Here is a 17,502-nt window from a genome sequence, read left to right on the forward strand (position 1 = left end):
ATCTGAATTTCCTGGGGTCATAGACTGGGGCCATCAAGCTTTCCCCAATCACCCCTTCTTTGCGTGGCGCAGGCTGCTTTTGGAGAGGTTTTACTGGCAGGGGAGCTGATTTCCGTGATAAAAACCTTAACAGCATCTGCCAAAAATCCACCTCCCCGTTGGCCCGGCCATCTGGAGGGCAGGAGGAGGCTTTAGCAGCGTGAGGAGGTGGCCATGGACTGCTTTGGGTGCTCCTTCGGTGCTGTTGGCACCTTGGAGGGGTCCCTCCGCCCGGTCATCTGTGCCCCAGGTGCAGGTTCACACCATGATGTCAGGGGAACCCCAGTGTCACCGAGCCTGGTGGGGCACAGGCAGGCTGGGGATGGGGGAGACGTGGCATCACTGCCTGGGGAGGGAGGGCTGCGGGCACCATGCACCGGGAGCGGGTGGCCACGCTGTAATCGGATGAGCCAGCGCCGCTCCAGATGGACCTGTCAGCTCTCGTCAGTGCTGACACCCCTCTGGGTCCCTCCATGTCCCCTCAGGCCAGGGAGGCCACTGCCTGTCCCACTCCGCTGTGTCTGCTTGGAGCAAGGGGGCCAGGAGGTGACACTGTGTTTGTAAAGCCTATCAGGCCCTTCCACGCTGTGGTCCCTCCCTGGCAAACTCCATGTTTTGTTTACTTCAATGGAAAAAGCTTGGCATGCGTGTCTGTCTGTCTCTAGTGTCAGAGCCATCCTGCGCTGAGGGTAGTTGGAGTCTTTGCCACCCCCTGTCCCCTGGTGCCACCCCACCACCCCAGATGGTTTGCAGCTGCAAACCTGAAGCCAGCCACACAGTACCCTGCCTTGATGTCCCCATGCTGCAGCGGGGCAGCCATCCTTGGGGCGTTGAGCATAGGAGAAGCTGGACTGGTCTACCAGGTGTTGTACCTGCTGCTTGTGTCCCCAGACGGGTGGCACAGGGCTTTGCTGTCTTCCGACACGGTGCACAGATGGGTCTGGGTACTCGTGGGCAGAGCATCTTGGTGTGGAGGATCCTGGTGGCCACCAGGAGAGGTTTTAGGGCTCAAGTCTGCACTCATCTGCTCTTCTCTCCTTAAATGTTACTCCTTTCTCCTTCCCCTTGCAGCCAACAACGCTCCCGCAGGGCACCATCAACATGAACCAGTGCACAGATGTGGTGGACGGAGAGGGACGGACAGGGCAGAAATTCTCCTTGTGCATCCTGACGCCGGAGAAGGAGCACTTCATCCGGGCTGAGAACAAGGAGATCATCAGCGGGTGAGTGCAGGTCCTGGGCTGAGCTGCTGTGGGGCTCTTCCCTCTGCCGAGAGGAAGAGGAGGGCAGGTAGGACCTTGCCCAAGGCCGGTTGCTGTGGCAGTGTGTACAGAGGGTGATCCCCGAGTGACGATCGCAGCCTGTTGGGGGGACAGTCCTGGGGGCTGGCTGTAGCTGCTGTCTCACTGGAGTTCAGCTCCATTTTTTCCACCTTTTTGGCAAGGACCAGGTTTCTTCCCTCTTCCCTGCTCCCCTGGCTGGTGGACCCCTGCCATTGTCTGGTGCTGTGCAGCAGAGAGGGGGCTTGAGCATCCCCAGAGCCACCAGATTTACACTGTGAGCATGAGCACTGACTTCAGCGGACACCGGTGTGGTGGTGGGTGATTTGAGTCCTTCCTCTGCACCTTTTGTGTGTGCTCGGCTCTGCCAGGCTGGAGCCTGAGGCTTCCCAACATGCCGGCCACCTTTCAGAGCCAGTGTTCAAGGAAGCTCAGCCTCCGCCAGGAGCCTTGGCCAGGCCCTGGAGCTGAGATGCTCCTGAGTCACTCATTACTTATGAAGGCCACCGTTTTCAAGTCACTTTTGTTGTCTGCCATTGGGCAATATCCTACACCCCGTTGCAGAACAACACTCCCTGCGGCATTTCCCCCCAGGAGTGAGCTGAGCTACACTGGAGCGTTTGTGGGATGTTCAGAGGGTGCATCTGATGCCGAGGTTCTCCTGGGCTGGCCATGGCAGCTTCAGCCCCAGCAGAAAGCAGCTGGCCAGGGGAAGAAGCTTGGCCACAGGGTGAACACCAGGACAGGGTTGAAGCTGATGGGTGCTGGGGTGACCCCATGGTGCTTTTAGGACAGCATCGATCAGGCATGCAGCCCGCTGGCACAGGTCCTGTTCCCGCACCAGCAGCAGGTCCCGTAGTCCCGGGGCTGGTGTGTCCAACCCCAAGGGCTACACGCCTTCTGGTTCTCATCCATCCCTGGGTGGACGTGGCCTCCTGAAGCTGCCTGCTCTGCATTTACCCCATCCCCATTCGGATTTGTCTTCGCAGCGCCCGGCTCTCCCTGGCTTGATCCCTGTGGGGCAGGGAGGCAGAGGGGGGGATGCAGCCCACCCCCTGGTTCCAGCAGAGCATCTGACCTCCAAGGACGATTAAAATACCATCGCTCTTAGGAGCTCCTGCCACCGGGATGCAGTTGCTCAGCAACACTCAAGATTAGGCCACTAAAATGAGCAAATCGCGGTAGATTTCCTGACTCCAGGTGTTGGATGGTGACCTAGAAACATCCTCGTCCATCGTTCACGTGCCGGCTTGGGTTGGAGCTGGCGCTGGTGAGGATGCAGAGCTGTGGGAGAGCTGAGCCGCCAGCACACAACGATGGGCTGTGATGGTGCTGCTGCTCACCTGTGAGCATTTCCCATGTGGGATGTCTGGAGCTCGGAGCCTCCCTCCAAGAATTTGTTGACATTTGAAACTGGAGCAGAAAGTTGAAGGGATGAAGCGCTCGCTCTTTCCCACTCTTCCCAAGGCAGTCTCCCAGGTCTCCCACTCTTCCCAAGCACTCTCCTGCTTGCCCAAGCCCTGGCAGCAGCAGAGTCAGTGCTTTCTTTGAGGTGATTTCTATTTCCAAGCATTTTCTTTGATTGTGACTTCCCCCCGTTTTGGTAAATGCTGGTTGAAATAGGCATTTTTCGACCAAGAGCTTAGGTTTTTTGATCAGATGCGTGTTTTCATGCCTCGAAACTTCCCTGCTCTACTGAGACACATGAGTGTGGCTGATTCCCCGTCCGTGGGCTGGCAGACCTGTCCTGCGGCAGCACGGCCCCCCTTCTGGCCCTATTTACAGCTGTGGGGTGGCAGCAGCCATGGAGCCGGGATGCAGAGGCACTGGGGAATCGTGGCACAGGGGAGCCCCCTCCTCTCCTCCAGCCAAGGCAGGAGCAATGGCTGTGCCCCCAAACATGGCCAGCCCCCATGGCCTGCTCTCTTCTCCCTCTCCCCACGCTCCCGTTCACAGCTCAGCCTTTTATTGCCGCTCCTGCCCGCCATGCAGGAGGGAGAGGCATTGCAGAGCAAGGTGGGGCTGATTTATTGTTCATTGGCCCGGCGCTGGATTTTGAAGCAGTGCATTTGCTCCTGACTGCAAGCATTAATCATCCCCAAACAGCCCCACTCTGGGTCCCAGCCAGGCGGGTTTCATTTGCAGTTGCAGCACGACAGGAAGATTTCGCCGGCCGGGGGAGAATTTGTTTTACGTTCGTTGCATGCTTCTGGCATTTATTGCTTAACCAAAACCTACTTGATGTGGTCATCTCAAAACGCTTTACAGCAGCAGCGTGTGAAGTGGGGGGGAACAGGAGAGCGAAGCAGGGACATCTGAAGCGGGAATGTTTCCCAGTGATGCATGGATCCCTGTGGAGATCACAGAGATGCAGGGGCAGGTCGTCAGGCCGCGGTGGGGAGGGCACAGGAGGGTCCCCCAAACAAGCAACTTGTGCAGGGAATGGACTTCTCAATGCCAAGTTCACGCTGCTCTTTCTTGGACAAAAGCGCTTTGTGTGCAGTGTTGGCATCGCTGAAGGGGGAAGGTCCTGCTGAAGGCTCTGTCCCTCTCGGCTCTCTTTCAGGATCCTTGAATCCCTGTCCCATGTCAGCCTTGGCCATGGCCTTGCTCTTGCAGTGAGCAGGGTTTGAGCCAAAGCACCCTGGGGTCATCCCTCCTCCCCTCCTGTCCTGCCTCATTTTTCCCCCAGGAGCTGGTTGGGATGATTTCTGGGTACTATTTATCATGTTGACCCTGACCAGGTTGGAGAAGCTGAGCTCCTCTGTGTCCCCAGCTCCAGCTCCAGCTTGGGCTTGTGCTTATGGCCAAGTTACAAACCGGGGAAAGCTGGGGTTAGGGATGAAATGTGGATGCTCCGTCTCTGGAGCTTGCAGGCAGCCTGCCCCGGGGACGGGATAGGGCAGTATCTCTCTGGGCAGTGTGGTCAGAGCCACCTGTTGGGGGGAAACAGCTTTTGGGTCCGCAGCCTGTGGGAAGCCACGTTACAGCCCATGGTTGAGCGCGAGCGTCACAGGGCGAGCTTTGGCACAGACCTCACCTTCTGCTTTCTTTGCCCGCAGGTGGCTGGAGATGCTGATAGTCTATCCAAGGACAAACAAGCAGAATCAGAAGAAGAAGAGGAAGGTAGAGCCCCCGACTCCCCAGGTAACCCCAGGGGGACACACACGTGATTGCCTGGTCCCTTGCCTCCTCTGAGGGCCACAGCATTGCTCTGCTCCTGGGGAAGATGCCCCCAAACCAGCTGGACCAGCAGGCTGCTGGCCCCCTGATGCTGCCTGCATCGGGGTGAGGGATAGGGGGCCAGCCAGATCCGCAGGATGGTGTGAATTAATTCCTGGTCATCGCTTCCAGGGTCACACGCTGCTGCTGCTGCTTTCCTGGCTGCTTTGGGGCCATGTTTTGCCCCCCCAGGCACTGTCATGTGGCAGTGGCCCTGCACACCCTGTCCCCGGAGCGGCCACAGAGCCATGTGGTCCCCATGGGGGACCAGGGAGAGGTGCTGGCCGTTCATGGGCTGTTTCGGCAAAAACAGGATGAAATTCCATTGGGCTCCGGTTACCCGCTTTCAGATGACCCCAGAGATAATGGGAATGAAAGGAAAATACTAAAGGCCAGGGCCAGGCTGGGAGCTCTGGGGGCCGGAGCCGGGCTCTCCAGGGACCCGGCGGTGGCTTCGTGCTCACTTTGACTATAAATGGTAAAAAGCGGGGCTGGCCGTGACTCACTCGTTCCTGCCGGGCTCCCACGTGGCCAGAGTGGGGGAGAATCCCACAGATGGGGAACGTGACCCCGAGGCCACCCTCGTCCCTCGTCGGGGCTGAGAACAGCCGTGTCCCTGACGCCGCCTGACCTCGGGGCGAGTGTCCCACTGCCGCAGGGGACCGGCTGGGAGGGCTCCTCCGGACGAGCCAGGCTGCGGCACTGGGGGACTGGAAACAGCATCGGGGCTCCCCTGAGCCCCGGTTTTCAGGTCCCCTTCGATGAAGTCCCTGGAATGATCTTGGTGCAAACTGGGCCATGTGTGGGTTTTGTATGGTGTTTTTTTGAAGCAGGTTTCCACCATTGCACCAGATAAAGAGCTTCTGGGCATTAGGAAAAAAAAAAAAAATAGGGGGAAGATGATCCCTTTTTCGCACACCAAGCTGGAGGTCTGAGCCACCCCCTGCCAAGAGCTGGGGTCGTCACAGCCCCTCGAGTGCTGGCTCTGGTGATGCTGCAGGGAAGATGCCTTCTCCCTCCGTGGCCAAGAGCTGGTGTGTTAGGAGTTGCCTGTCCTCAAGCCCCAGGGAGGGGGCTGCCGCATTCGGGGCACCCCGGCGAGCTGATGCAACAGGGCAGGGATGCTCACCCCATCCCTGGCACAAGGCTAAATACAGGCTGGGTTCAGGGGGGGGACGGAGCGGAGAGGAGAAGGGGCGCAGAGCCAGAAAAACATCATTCTGGGTTACATTTCATCACCATGGCAACTTCTTGGAAACCGTACAGGATCCGAGCTCCTGAGCACCAAATAAGGGAAGCGACTGCGGGAAGGATGCTGGCTCCCCGCAGGCGGACGGGCTCCCCAGGTGCTTGGCGATGGGGTGAGCACAAACCCTGGTGGCAGGGTGGTCTGCCCCGAGCGGATCATCCCGCTTCCTACCCTCCTTCCACCTTCTCCATCCCATCGCTGCCGGCCCCGTAGCACCAGAAAAACTCTCAAATTCACTTTTGCAAAACCAACCTCCATGTGGGACCGGCTGCCGGATGGATGCTGTCCTGCTTCGGGCACTCAGGAGCAACCTGCAAAGGCAGAATAAGCATCTCTACTCGGTGTCTTGAATTTTGCCAATGCCAGGCAGCTGGTCCAGGGAAGGAGAAAGGATGCTGGGGAGAAAATCAGCACCAAATCCCCCTCTGTGAAATGGCTTCTCCTGAAGTTGGCTGCTGTTCAGCTTGCTCTCCATGTGTCAGTGGAGAAAGCCTGATTTCTTTCTAAAGATGGCCACCCGCTAATCTGGCAGCGGATCATGTCTGAGAGCCACTTAGGGAGGGACAGACACCTTTGTGCTTTTTAAAAAAAAATTGAAACAATGGATATTTCTGCTTTTTCTCACTCCCATGTAGTTTTTCCATGTCTGTGCTACAGCAGAGCCTGCCTGCAGCCAGGCGTTCCTGGGGCAACAGGGCCATTTTCAGCTCCCCCCATCGTTTTGCATCTTCCCCCTGCAAGATCACCGGGGTGGGATCGCAATGCAAGCGAAGCTGGGAATATCACTCCAGCTGCAGATTTTTGGACAGGAGTTGTTGGGTGCAGCCCTAGAGGTGTTTTCACCTTTGCTTTGCGAGCAGGTTGCAGTCGTAGGGGGAAAAGGGCAGGTTTCTCTTGCAGCTTTTGCCGTGCTCCGGCCGAGCGCTGCAGGCAGCGGGAGAGACTGGGCTTACTGCCTTTGCTTTCCTGCTGTCCCTGGGAAATCGGGACAGGATTTGGGGCTGAAATCTGGGATTTGAGGCACTGCTCTGTGTTGCAGGACGGGTTTGCACAGGGGTGCGGCAGGCTCGGGTAAGCAGAGCGTGCCCAGACATACTTAATTCAACTGGAGGATGGTTTTGCCAATTTTGGTCCATGCTCCTTTTTGTAGCTCTTCATACTGCTGAGCGGCGAAGAGTTAATTTCTCTGCTTGCTTATAGACTGCTTTTTGGCCCTCATATCTTTGTCTAATTAAATACACATCTACAAATAATTATATGGGGGTGTGTGTAAGGAATATATAAAAATACATATCCTGAGCTGGAGATTAGCTTTGAGCTTTCGGATCAATGAATGAGAGGGTGGTTGAGGTTGGAAGGGCCCTTGGAGATTGTCTGGTCCAACCCCCTTGCTCAAGCAGCATCCCCTCGAGCAGGACGCCTGTGAACTCGGGATCGTTTACCTCCAACACTGCATTCCTTTGCAGTGAAATTTCCGAGGGGATTTTTTTAAAAATTGAGGTCATTTGCTGCTTGTTGTGGCTGTGCACGGAGCCAGGACCCGCTCCCTGGGAGATCCCCCGGCGCAGCCCTACAAATGCTGATTTAGAGGTGCAGGGCTAAAACCCACCGGTGGCTCTGCTGACGTGGGAGAGGGGATGGAGGGGATGCTCTTCACAGCCTGTGTCCCCAGCGTACGGCTGCTGGATCGGGTGCTCCTGGGTTCCTCCTGCTGCAGGGAAGGGAAACAAGCCAGGAAACTTCCCACCATCCAGAGACTTTGGAGGGGGGTTAATTGTCATTGATTTATTGGTGGCTTTAAGGAAAATAATCTGCTAACGCAGAAGCTTGATACGACAACGGCAGAACATCTGCTAGCGAACAAAGCCAAACCCTAAAGGAGTTGTGAGAGCTGCTGCCTCTTCTGGGGCGTGCGCCGAACCTGGGCTGCCCAGGCTGCGGCCACCAAAATGGCATCATCGTCTGATGGGCTCCAGAGCCCCTCATGAGCTAGAGAAACATTTAAGATGATGGGTATTGTTTTAAAATAGCATAAAGCTCAACGCGATGCTGTATTTCCTTTTTAAGACAAGCAGCCTGTTAGGTAGCCGAAACACCCGGGAGGAGTAGAGCGCCGGTTGGGTTTTATTCTTCTTATCAGTGGCCCAAAGCAAACCAGCTGTGACAAACGACACGGCTGCTGGTGGCAGGGAATTAGTTTCCTCTTCCATCCCGATAGCTTGGTTTCTTTTTTTTTTTTTTTAACGTTAGTTGTAACGCTGAGAAAATTCAGTCCTGGCAGATGGGACCTGGGAGAGGAGCCTGGTGTTGGTCTGTATTTGAGAAAGGCAGCGGCTGCCTGTGAGCCAGCCCACAGAGGGACCGGGGACATGCGGAGGGAAACGGGGGACGCTGTGTTTATTGGCATCAATTACAGAGGGTGCACTGTCACCCCAAACTGGGTGTTGGCGGAGGTGACGGGAGCATTTCCAGGTTCCCCGTGAGTCAGGACCCAACAGACCTGTTTCTCTGCGGGTCTGCAGCGTTGCACGTGAATTCGGGTGCAGGGCCCCATGTGTGCATGGGACGGCTTTTGGGAAGCTGAATGCCAGGGAAGGGCATGGGCTTTTCTTCGCTCGGGACTGAGCTGTGTGAGCACGAAATGAGCTTTTCCCAAGGAGTTACGTGTCAATGGCCACAGCGTCCTGTGCGCCATGCCGGGAGGGGCAGTTCCTATCCAAAAACAAAGCCAGCGAGCCCCTCTGCTGCCGCAGCGCCTGGCCAAAGGTTCCCATCATTTGTCGGCTCACCTTTGCTCTGGATCTTTTCCCAGCTGGATGTGTGGGGTGGTGCGGCCGGTTTCGGGAGCCCGCCCCAGGGAGGGACAGCGAGGGACATTTCCTCTCTCGCTGCGAGAGCGGCGATGGTCCCTTTGGCCGAGGAAATCCTGGAGCAGGGTTTCCACCTGCAAGATTGTCCCCGTGGGAATAGGGCAGTGGCACATGGCTGAGCAGCCCCATCCCTGTCCCATCATGACACCTGTCGTGGCCAGCACCCAGGCTGTGTGGGACCCACACCTCTGGGGACAGCCTGATGGGGACCCTGGATGCGGAGCTGGGACAAACCCCTCTAACCCTGCTGTCTTCTCCGTTCTCTTTAGGAGCCTGGTCCTGCTAAGATGGCCGTGACCAGCAGCAACATCCCCAGCGCGGAGAAGGTCCCTGCCACCAAGTCCACACTTTGGCAGGAAGAAATGAGGGGCAAAGACCAAACAGATGGAGGCAGCGGCATCAGCCCGGCACCGAGCCCGGTGCAAGGCCAGGCCGGGGCTGCCAGCTCCCTGAAGGATCCCGTGCTGGAAAGCAAGGAAGGTGAGGGACAGGGGTGCCAGCACTGGTGTGATGCTGCGGTGACCCAGTTTCAGGCAGCTGAGCTGGCAAAAAAACACCATACAGGGAAAAGTTTTCCATGGGTTCAGCTCCTGGAGCATCCCAGCAAGGAGGGGGAGGCAGACCTCATCCCTGCTGTGCGGGGACCGGAGCGAGGCGTTACGGGCTGAAGTTCAGGAAGGAAAAAATTGATATCACATGCTGGAAAATCACAGCATGGTGCCCAGTCCTGCCCTGGCAGGGAGATGGAGCTGCCCGCCTTCGCTGGTGATGTTGTCCTCATGGTGGGGGCAAAATGAGGGGGGAAAATGCCTTTTTTAGCCCCTCCACATCCACCCCTGGGGCACCCGGAGTGAGCGGGGCGGCGCTGCACTCAGCCTGGCTGTCGGGGCTGCCAAGCCCTGAGTGCTGCTTCCTCCTCTGGCCCCTGCGTCAGGGCCCTGTTTATATTTGGTCTCCCCGATGAGTCCCTGGAAGGCGCCATGGCCGCAGCATTGTTCTCCCTGGAACAATATGGGCTGGGGACTCTTCCTGCTGGGGCCGTGGACAGGTCCCACACGTTGCGGCCATTTCCTTTATCTGCCCGCTCAGATCAGGGGGACTCTTCCCATCCTCTCCTGGCAGCCAGGAGCAAGGTGTCCATCACCTTGCACCCATGGAGCTGTGGTCGATGCCAGGCTGGTAAGGACAGGGATGGAAATCAGTGCAGAGCAGTGACTGCAGCCATCCATTTCTTGGTTTGAAGGTTTGGGTCTTTCATCTGTGCAAGCCTAACCAGGGGTTGGACCAGCATCCCCAATTCCCTGCAGACTGTCCTACCATCTCCATTAGCATGAAGGGTGGTCAGGGTGGAAAAGGCAAGGGTGCAAGAGGTGGCACAGCGTGGGGCTAGGGCCCAAGACCATCTCTGCTCTCATTTCCTGCCCCTGTCCTGGGCGGAATCAGGGTATGTTTTGTTAAAAGCAGAACTCGGACTTGAAACCAAGCACGGTGACTTCTTTGTCCTTTAGAGGAGAGCTCCATGAATGGAGACCGGATAGACTGTGGGCGGAAGACGCGTGTGGAGAGCGGGTACTTTTCCTTGGAGAAGACCAAGCAAGACTCGAAGCTGGAAGAGCAGCAGCTGCCGCCCCCTCCCAGCCCGCCCAGCCCCAGCACCCCGAACAACAGGTACAGTTATCCCAAATCGCCCTCACAGGAGCATGCCCAGCCCTTTCCTTCCCCAGGTACCAGAGCAGGCGACCGAATGATTCACAGCTTCTCTCTGAACTCCTTGGACTCGAAGAGCAGTTGCCCCATGCACAAGGACTCCGGCAGCAGAGATGTAGGAAGGGGAGCTGAAAAATCGGGGCGTCCCCTTTCTTTTAAAGCCAGCCGGCAATACACCACCCTGGCCGACGTTCCCAAGGCCATTAGGATCAGTAATCGTGAGGCCTTCCAGGTGGAGAGGAAGCGGCTAGAGCGGAGAACCCGGGCCCGTAGCCCTGGGAGAGAAGAAGTGGCCCGGCTCTTTGGCAATGAGAGAAGGTAAGGGATGAGTGGCTAATCTCCTCCTTGCATGTTTGCCACAGTAGCGAGGCTGGGTCCCTGCCGCAGCCCAGGAGGGAGCAGACGGTATTTACTGGGTGAAGCACCTTTGTATTCCAGTTCTCCTGGGTTTAGGGATGCCCATCCACACTGACCAGGCGGTTGGGATGTCCTCAGTAGTGCCAGAAGGCAGGTGTCACCCTGCCTGGCTGCTTTGGGGACAAGCTGGCTGAGGTGGGTGACGTTTGGTGGCCATATTGGCGAGCAAGCCCACCCTCTCCATCCCCTCCCCGGCACGGCACATGCTGGCAGCTGGCACCATTAATTAGGTTAGCTCTCTAAATGGTGTTAGCGCCGGGCGCGTTACGCAACTGCCTAATGAGCTGAGAGAGGTTTCAAAATGTCAGGGCATTAATCTGGGAGAGGAGAAGGCGGGTGCAGCGCTGAGGCAGGGCGCAGCAAAACAGCTTAGTGCGGAGGAGGACGGGGAGGGTGTCCGCCCACACCGTGCTCCGGCGTGCCTGGTGCTCCCCGGGCGAGGCGAAGGATGGGCTCGACTTGCCCTGGGAGAGACGCATTTGTACGGCGAGGGCAGCAGAGCAAACCGGGAGACAGCCCCCAGGCGAGAGGGCCGCCTGCCAGTCTGATTTTCTTGCCCTGGTTTTCCTCCGGGCATGTTCTCTCTCGCACGGTTTCAGCAAGAGCTTCTTCTCTAGTTCTTCCCAGCCCCTAAAGGACTGTTTTCCAGCCTGGCTTCCGAGAGCTGGGAGCGGGGCTGGGAAGCACCATGTAATTTTGTGCCGATGCTGCCGGTCGGCAGGAGGATCCCAAACCCAGCCCAGCTCCATGCGCAGCCAGTGCTGGGCTGGGAATAAAGGAGAAGAGCATGGGTTTGGCTTCCTCTGCCTTGGGAATTGGGTTATTCCCCATGATGGAGAAGAAGGATGCCACATGGGTCCTTTGGCCACCCTGGCTGGGGACGGGGCTGAGGAAGGACCAGTGACTGCTGGTTTGCAGGCTGAACTGGTGCAGCGCTGTTGGCTCAGGTGTGGGTGAAATGGTGTCCGTGCTGGGTTTTCTTGCACAGGATGCCCTGGCCAGCTCCTGCCCCTGTGTGAGAGGACAGCATGTTCCTCTGGTGCCGACAGTCCCTGGCTCCAGCCCCGGGGGTATCGTGCAGCACTGGGATCCAGTTCGGAGCTGGGATGTGCCAGCCGAGGACAGGGAGGAGCAGATTTACAGACAGATAACGGGGCCCAGGAGAGGATGCTGCTGCCAGAGACTGTCCTTTTTTCATGTCAGCCCCGCTCATTGCCTGCTGGCGGGTGCCTTTTCCCAGGGAGAGTCTGTTTTTCCCAGCCCAGCTGGGCTCCTGGGGCTGTTAACAGGTTTTTATTGCTTGATCAGTATTGGCAAAAATTCCCCCATCTCAGCCCCGGGCCTTTATCAGAGCAGGATGGGTGTAGGGAGAGGAGCGAGCTCTGTGCCAGATGCTGGGGTCTGGCTGCCCACAGGGCTGAGCCCAGTCCAGTGTTGGGGAGGGGGGTGATGGCAAAGAGTAGGGTCAGGGGTCCCCATCTGCCAGAGGGTTTGGCTGGGGATCACAGCCCATGGCGCCGAAGGAGTGTGCTGTGAGCAGGGACGAGCGGTGTTTAGGGACGGGCACGTTTGCTGTCTCCTCCGGTAACCTGGGAATTGGGCCATGTGGGTGGCGTGGGTGGGGGAACCGTGTGTCCCAGAGCTCGGGTGGACTCATCAGGGCACAGAGAGGCAGTCCCACGTCGCACCAGAGAATTAACATTCGCCAGCACCCTGCTCAGCTTGGCTTGGCTGCTTTTTAAATTTGAGTTTACTTAGTCCACATATCCCTCCCATTTTTCTCCTCCGAGCTCGGGCTGTGCTGTTCGAGGTTGGGCAAATACAATAACTTATTTCTGTGCTGTGGGGTCAGCTTTTCCCCCCAGGTTTAACACCATTTCTAATAATCCTTCTCAGTAACCCACTAACACGTCTGGGAACGCTTGCCTGAAATCGCTTGCCTACATGCCAGCCCGATAGGCGCCAGCCGGGCATCATTCAGATCGGCCTTTCATCTCTCAGTGCAACCAGATGAACTTGCTCTGATTCTGTTGGTATTTTCGGCTCTTCCTCCCATTTTCCGTTTACCCACCGTAAATCAGTGTGAGTGTCAGAGGGATGGATGAAAAAGAATTATTTTAGGTACCCGGTGCTGCATCCTGAGCGACACACCTGTAGGCTGAGCTCCAGATAAAGCTGTTTTTCAAGCTTCTTGTCCCTGTTTCCTTATAGCAAGAGATATTACATGACTTATGTCCAGGACCGTACTGGAAATTTTCCATGTTGACCATTTGTACCTGACGCTGACTCCACGCCCCGTGCCGACGTCTGAGCTCACAGCTGCTCAGAAACATGAATCAGGGAAAAAAAAAAAAAAAAAAAGAGAGATAATCTCCATGATTTTGGCAGAGCGGCGGAGTGCGAGTTCCCTCTGCTGGCACACGGGGCCGGCACCGCACTGCCGGCACCGCACCAGGGACCCCAAACTGGTTGGGGGAGAGGGTCTGTGTCCAGAGAGGTCGAGCCGTGCCTCCAGTCTCCCATTTCAGACCCATCCCTAGGGCAGAAGAGCTGGGGCAGCTCTTTGGAAACCCCATGGATAAAACTTGAAGCCTGTTTTGCACACAAAATCACAGCAGAGAGGGCTGCAGGGACAGCCTTGGATGCTGGGACCCATATCTCAGCTGGGCCCTGAAGCTGCGGGGATAAATCCTGGCACATCTCAGGAAGGTGTCAGCAGCTTTGGGAAGGAGACCACCATCGGGTGGGGAGTCCTTTGGGTGCAGAGACTCGGACCCCCTTCCTCTGGGTGTGCTGCTGTGGGTCTCACCCGCCTCCTGCAGCTCCCTGGGGAGCACTGGGAATTCTGGTTGGCAAACTTGGCTTTTCTTGCACACTTCCAGGGATGCAGCCTCTAAAACCCCGGCTTTCCTGGTTGACCCCACGTTCTGCTCATCCTGGCAAGAGTCCGCTGTGGCGCCTGCTCGATCTGCTGTAGGAGCGTGGTCAGGGGGCTGGGGAGTATTTCTAGCCTCAATAAATAGCAGAGCTGCTTGAAATCACTTAAAAGAACTTTTCTTTCTCAAATTCCTTCTCTGGAGCTTCTTGAGATGTAAGGCTCTGCTCTGAATGCTGCTTCCACCCCTAGAGAGGAGTGCCTGCAAGTATAGTTGTTTTTTTTCTTGTATAACTCTCCTCTTCATTTTTGTGGACCGTTTTGGGAAACTTCCTTTGGGAAACTCTTCCTTTTCCTGACACTCGCTGTCTTTCTTGCTGCTAAATAATGAATGAATCCAATAAAAACAAGCCCTTTCTTCCAATCAAGGAAAATCACTTTAACGATAGCTCGTGCTGGTCTTTATAGCTTTCCTTCCCACCGCACGCACCCCTCCACCTAACAGCCGAGATCCGCCGCTCGGGTTTAGTGGCCTGGAAAAGATTAACAGCCTGCATGGCCCAGGAACTCCTTGGGATGAGCTTTTAGTTGAGAAAGTACTAAATGGCACCGCAGCTTTTAAAACGCTTCTTGGGACCTGTCTGCAGCCTTGTTTTGTCAACGCAGAGCTGCTGCGCAGAGGGAGCAGCTCCTCGGCGCGGTGGGGAGGAGAGGAGAGCCCTTCCCCTCCCCGTCCCCCTAGGATCTCTAGCAGTAACCTCTCTGAAATGTTGAGCTAATGGGGAAAAAAAAAAAATAAATGATTCTTTCCTGTAATCTGGATGATATTAACCCTTGGGGCTGTGATTTGGTTGCAGTGATTTATTTTCCTCCTCCCTTTTTCAATGACGAATTACTGGAATGATTTTGATTTTGTTTTGTATGTAGATGCAGATATATAATTTCCTCTTCTGTTCATTCATTTTCCAGCCTTGTTTTCTTCCAGGTCTTGTTGCTCTCCACCTTCTCCTGCTGTGTTGCTGTGTGACGTGTCCGCCTTTACTTCGCCTGCTTCGCTACCATCTCATCTCAATCTCAAGCCGTAGAACAACCTGGTGGTGCAGCCCCTTTCATGAGAAATCAACCTGCTTTTGATTTTGTTTTATGTTTTTTTGGTTGGGATTTTTTTTTTCTCCTGATTTGTTTTTCTTCAGGCCTTCACCTAATAGGGCACAGACAATGTTAATTCATGGACCTCTTACTCCCTCCTAAACTGAGACTCAGAGAAGGCTGGGCCAGTGTAAAAAGGGTTAAAAAATTGTGATTCCAAAACAGTTCCCTGTCCGTTGGTGAACGGAGGACGTGGATTTATGCTCCACAGGCTTATGTAAATGGGCATCTCATGAGCAGAATATCCCAGGGGGACTGGGAGCTCTGCGCGAGCCCGGGATCTGCCCACTCCCAGTGTGCAAACTGGGAGGTAGCAGATGTCCTGCTAAAAACATCATTTGAATTTACAAAGCAAAGTCTTCCCCACCGATTTTGTCCCTTCCTCTGTGGTTTTGGGCTTCAGTGCCCGGTCCTGGCAGCCTGGCTCTGAGCAACAGTGGGGGGGCCCCCAGCCCTCTGGGGGACGTGATGTGCTCAGACTGTTCGTCTCATTTATGGAATTTGGTGCAAATGTTGGTTGAAAACTGAACATCTTATGGTTTTTTGAGTCCTTAACCTGCTGTTCCTTTTTGTGGGAAGTGTTAAAAATGTTTTTCTTTGGATAACCTGTTTCCCTCATGTGGTTGCCATTGTGATTTTCATGCACATTAGAGGTTCACACAGAGCAAGCAGCCCCGAGTATAGATGCGGCACGCATGTGTCCAAATTTTGTGTCAAGAACCCACCCAGATTGAGCTTTTTGGGGAGGTTGAAAATGGAGCTTAAACCTCGCAGCTTGGAGCTTAGCCGGCGTGTGTGTTGGTAGTGGGTTATTGCTTCACGTTCCCAGGTTGTGATTAAAGACCTGAGGTTGATACTTGCCCAAACCCCTGGGCATGCAAATGGAGACACCAGCAGGTCCTTTGAAAATTCCAGTATTTCCTCTCCTGTGGGTCAGCGAGCAATTTTTCGTGCTGAAACGGCGCTTTTAATTCCACCTGCAAAGGCCTGTTGTTTGCTCATTCTTAGGAACATCCCATTTGGGTTTGATCTGGGGTTGGCTCCTGCTCCATCCACATTTCTTCACAGTTCTCCTCCATCCTCGGAGATGTACGTGCCACAGTGTGATGGGCCACCGAGGTGGTGTCTGAGAGCCCAAGTTGTGCTCCCTGCTGTCCATACTGGATTTGCAGACCAGTTTTAGAGGAGGGTAGAGCCCTGGGGTTTTGCTGGTGATGCCCTGCACGGGGTGCTCCCCATCTCCTGCCTCTTCAGCTAGTGAACCCTGCGAGCCAGACCCCTTGTCTGGAGGCACCTACAGACACTTCTCACTCAGTACAATCCTGTGGACGTTACCCATGCAGGGCTGAGTTTTTGCAGGGTATCTATTGCTGAGAACACACAGGGTGACCTGCAGGTACCCGTTACCTCCGCACCCCAGCTTGGTCTGATGTGTCTCTGCTCTGTGGCCTGGGGGGGTCGTCGATAGCTGCGGTTCTAGAGAGTAAAGATAAACCTTAAACCAAAGCTGCCCAATAATCCCTGCTTCTCAAAGGGCTGTCAAATTTACAAGTGAAAAAGTTACTGCTGGTTTTGCATGGGTTTTCTAGATATTTAAGATATTATTTGTGGAGCTGAGTAGCGTGAGGTTTTTCCCCACTTTGGCTGCAGGTAAAATGGTGCACGTCAGATCGGGGCGTTTTGCCCCGGATTTGTGCACGCTAGAGCTTGCAGAGAAACAGGGACCACAAGCGAGGTGTGCATGAACACTGGGTCGAGCAATTCTGCAACCTTAAATTTGTGGGATTGTACAGCTCAGCGCAGTCGCTGTTCCTGTGTTTAAACCGGCTCTGGTTTCCCCTTTCTCTCTGTTTTCCAGACGATCCCAGGTGATTGAAAAATTTGAGGCATTAGATATTGAGAACGCGGAGCACATGGAAACGAACGTGTCGGCCGGTGCTGCCCTTTCCAGTGAGACACGGCAGGGCAGGAGCGAGAAGAGGGTTTTCCCACGGAAACGGGTAAGCCGAGGTCTCATGATGGGGTTTGGAGGGTGGCACCTGGGATCCAGCAGCCCAGAATTGAGGGTTTAGCTGTAGGGTTTAGCTATAGGGTTTAGCTATAGGGTTTGTCCCTGGGTGGAGCAGGGGATCGGGAGTCGCAGGCAGGCTCATGCAGGAGCCAAACTGCTGTGTGTGCTCAGTCTGTGCAGGTTTGCTACTTGCTGCTCTCCTCCTTTGGCCCGGCTACAGATCGGAGTGGAAAATCAGGCTGTCTTTTCTACTTCCTCCCAAATAGAAAGAGGGAAACTTCAGACCTGGCATGGCAGGACACATCAGGATGGGGTGAAGTAACAAAAGGAACAGACAGTCTAGAGAGTCCCAGATACGCTTAGATATATTGGGAACAAATTAGTGCCTGAGAGGACCAAAAAAATGTATTGCCAACGAAATGACACTTGTTCTGAGCCTGAGATGCCCCTTAAATATGTGGATTTTTATGCCATGAGCCAAGAGAGTGGGACTCGCTGTCCTAGTTCCTGCGCTGATCTGGGCTAACCTTGTTTACACAGGACTTCACTTGCGAAGGTGCAGCTGTGGGCTCCATCCTGGATGTGTCTGCGTCTCCTCTGTCCCCACATCGCCGGGCAAAGTCGCTGGACAGAAGGTCCACGGAGTCCTCTATGACGGTGAGCCACCGGCGACATGTCCTTTG

The 17,502-nt window shown here is 55.5% G+C and overlaps 1 protein-coding gene across 1 annotated transcript in view; it reads left to right on the forward strand.

The window, feature by feature from the left end:
• The window catches only part of MPRIP (myosin phosphatase Rho interacting protein), an 83,759-nt gene that overhangs the window by 35,450 nt on the left and 30,807 nt on the right, over positions 1–17,502 (forward strand). Inside the window, exons 4-9 of the mRNA XM_074158366.1 lie at positions 1,111–1,262; positions 4,382–4,466; positions 8,930–9,140; positions 10,169–10,685; positions 16,667–16,808; positions 17,360–17,476. Coding sequence (XP_074014467.1) covers positions 1,111–1,262; positions 4,382–4,466; positions 8,930–9,140; positions 10,169–10,685; positions 16,667–16,808; positions 17,360–17,476 — 1,224 coding nt within the window. The remainder of the gene's footprint in view (positions 1–1,110; positions 1,263–4,381; positions 4,467–8,929; positions 9,141–10,168; positions 10,686–16,666; positions 16,809–17,359; positions 17,477–17,502) is intronic.

Source organism: Numenius arquata, chromosome 14 (assembly GCF_964106895.1).
Source record: "Numenius arquata chromosome 14, bNumArq3.hap1.1, whole genome shotgun sequence".
In the NCBI taxonomy this organism is placed as follows: Eukaryota; Metazoa; Chordata; class Aves; order Charadriiformes; family Scolopacidae; genus Numenius; species Numenius arquata.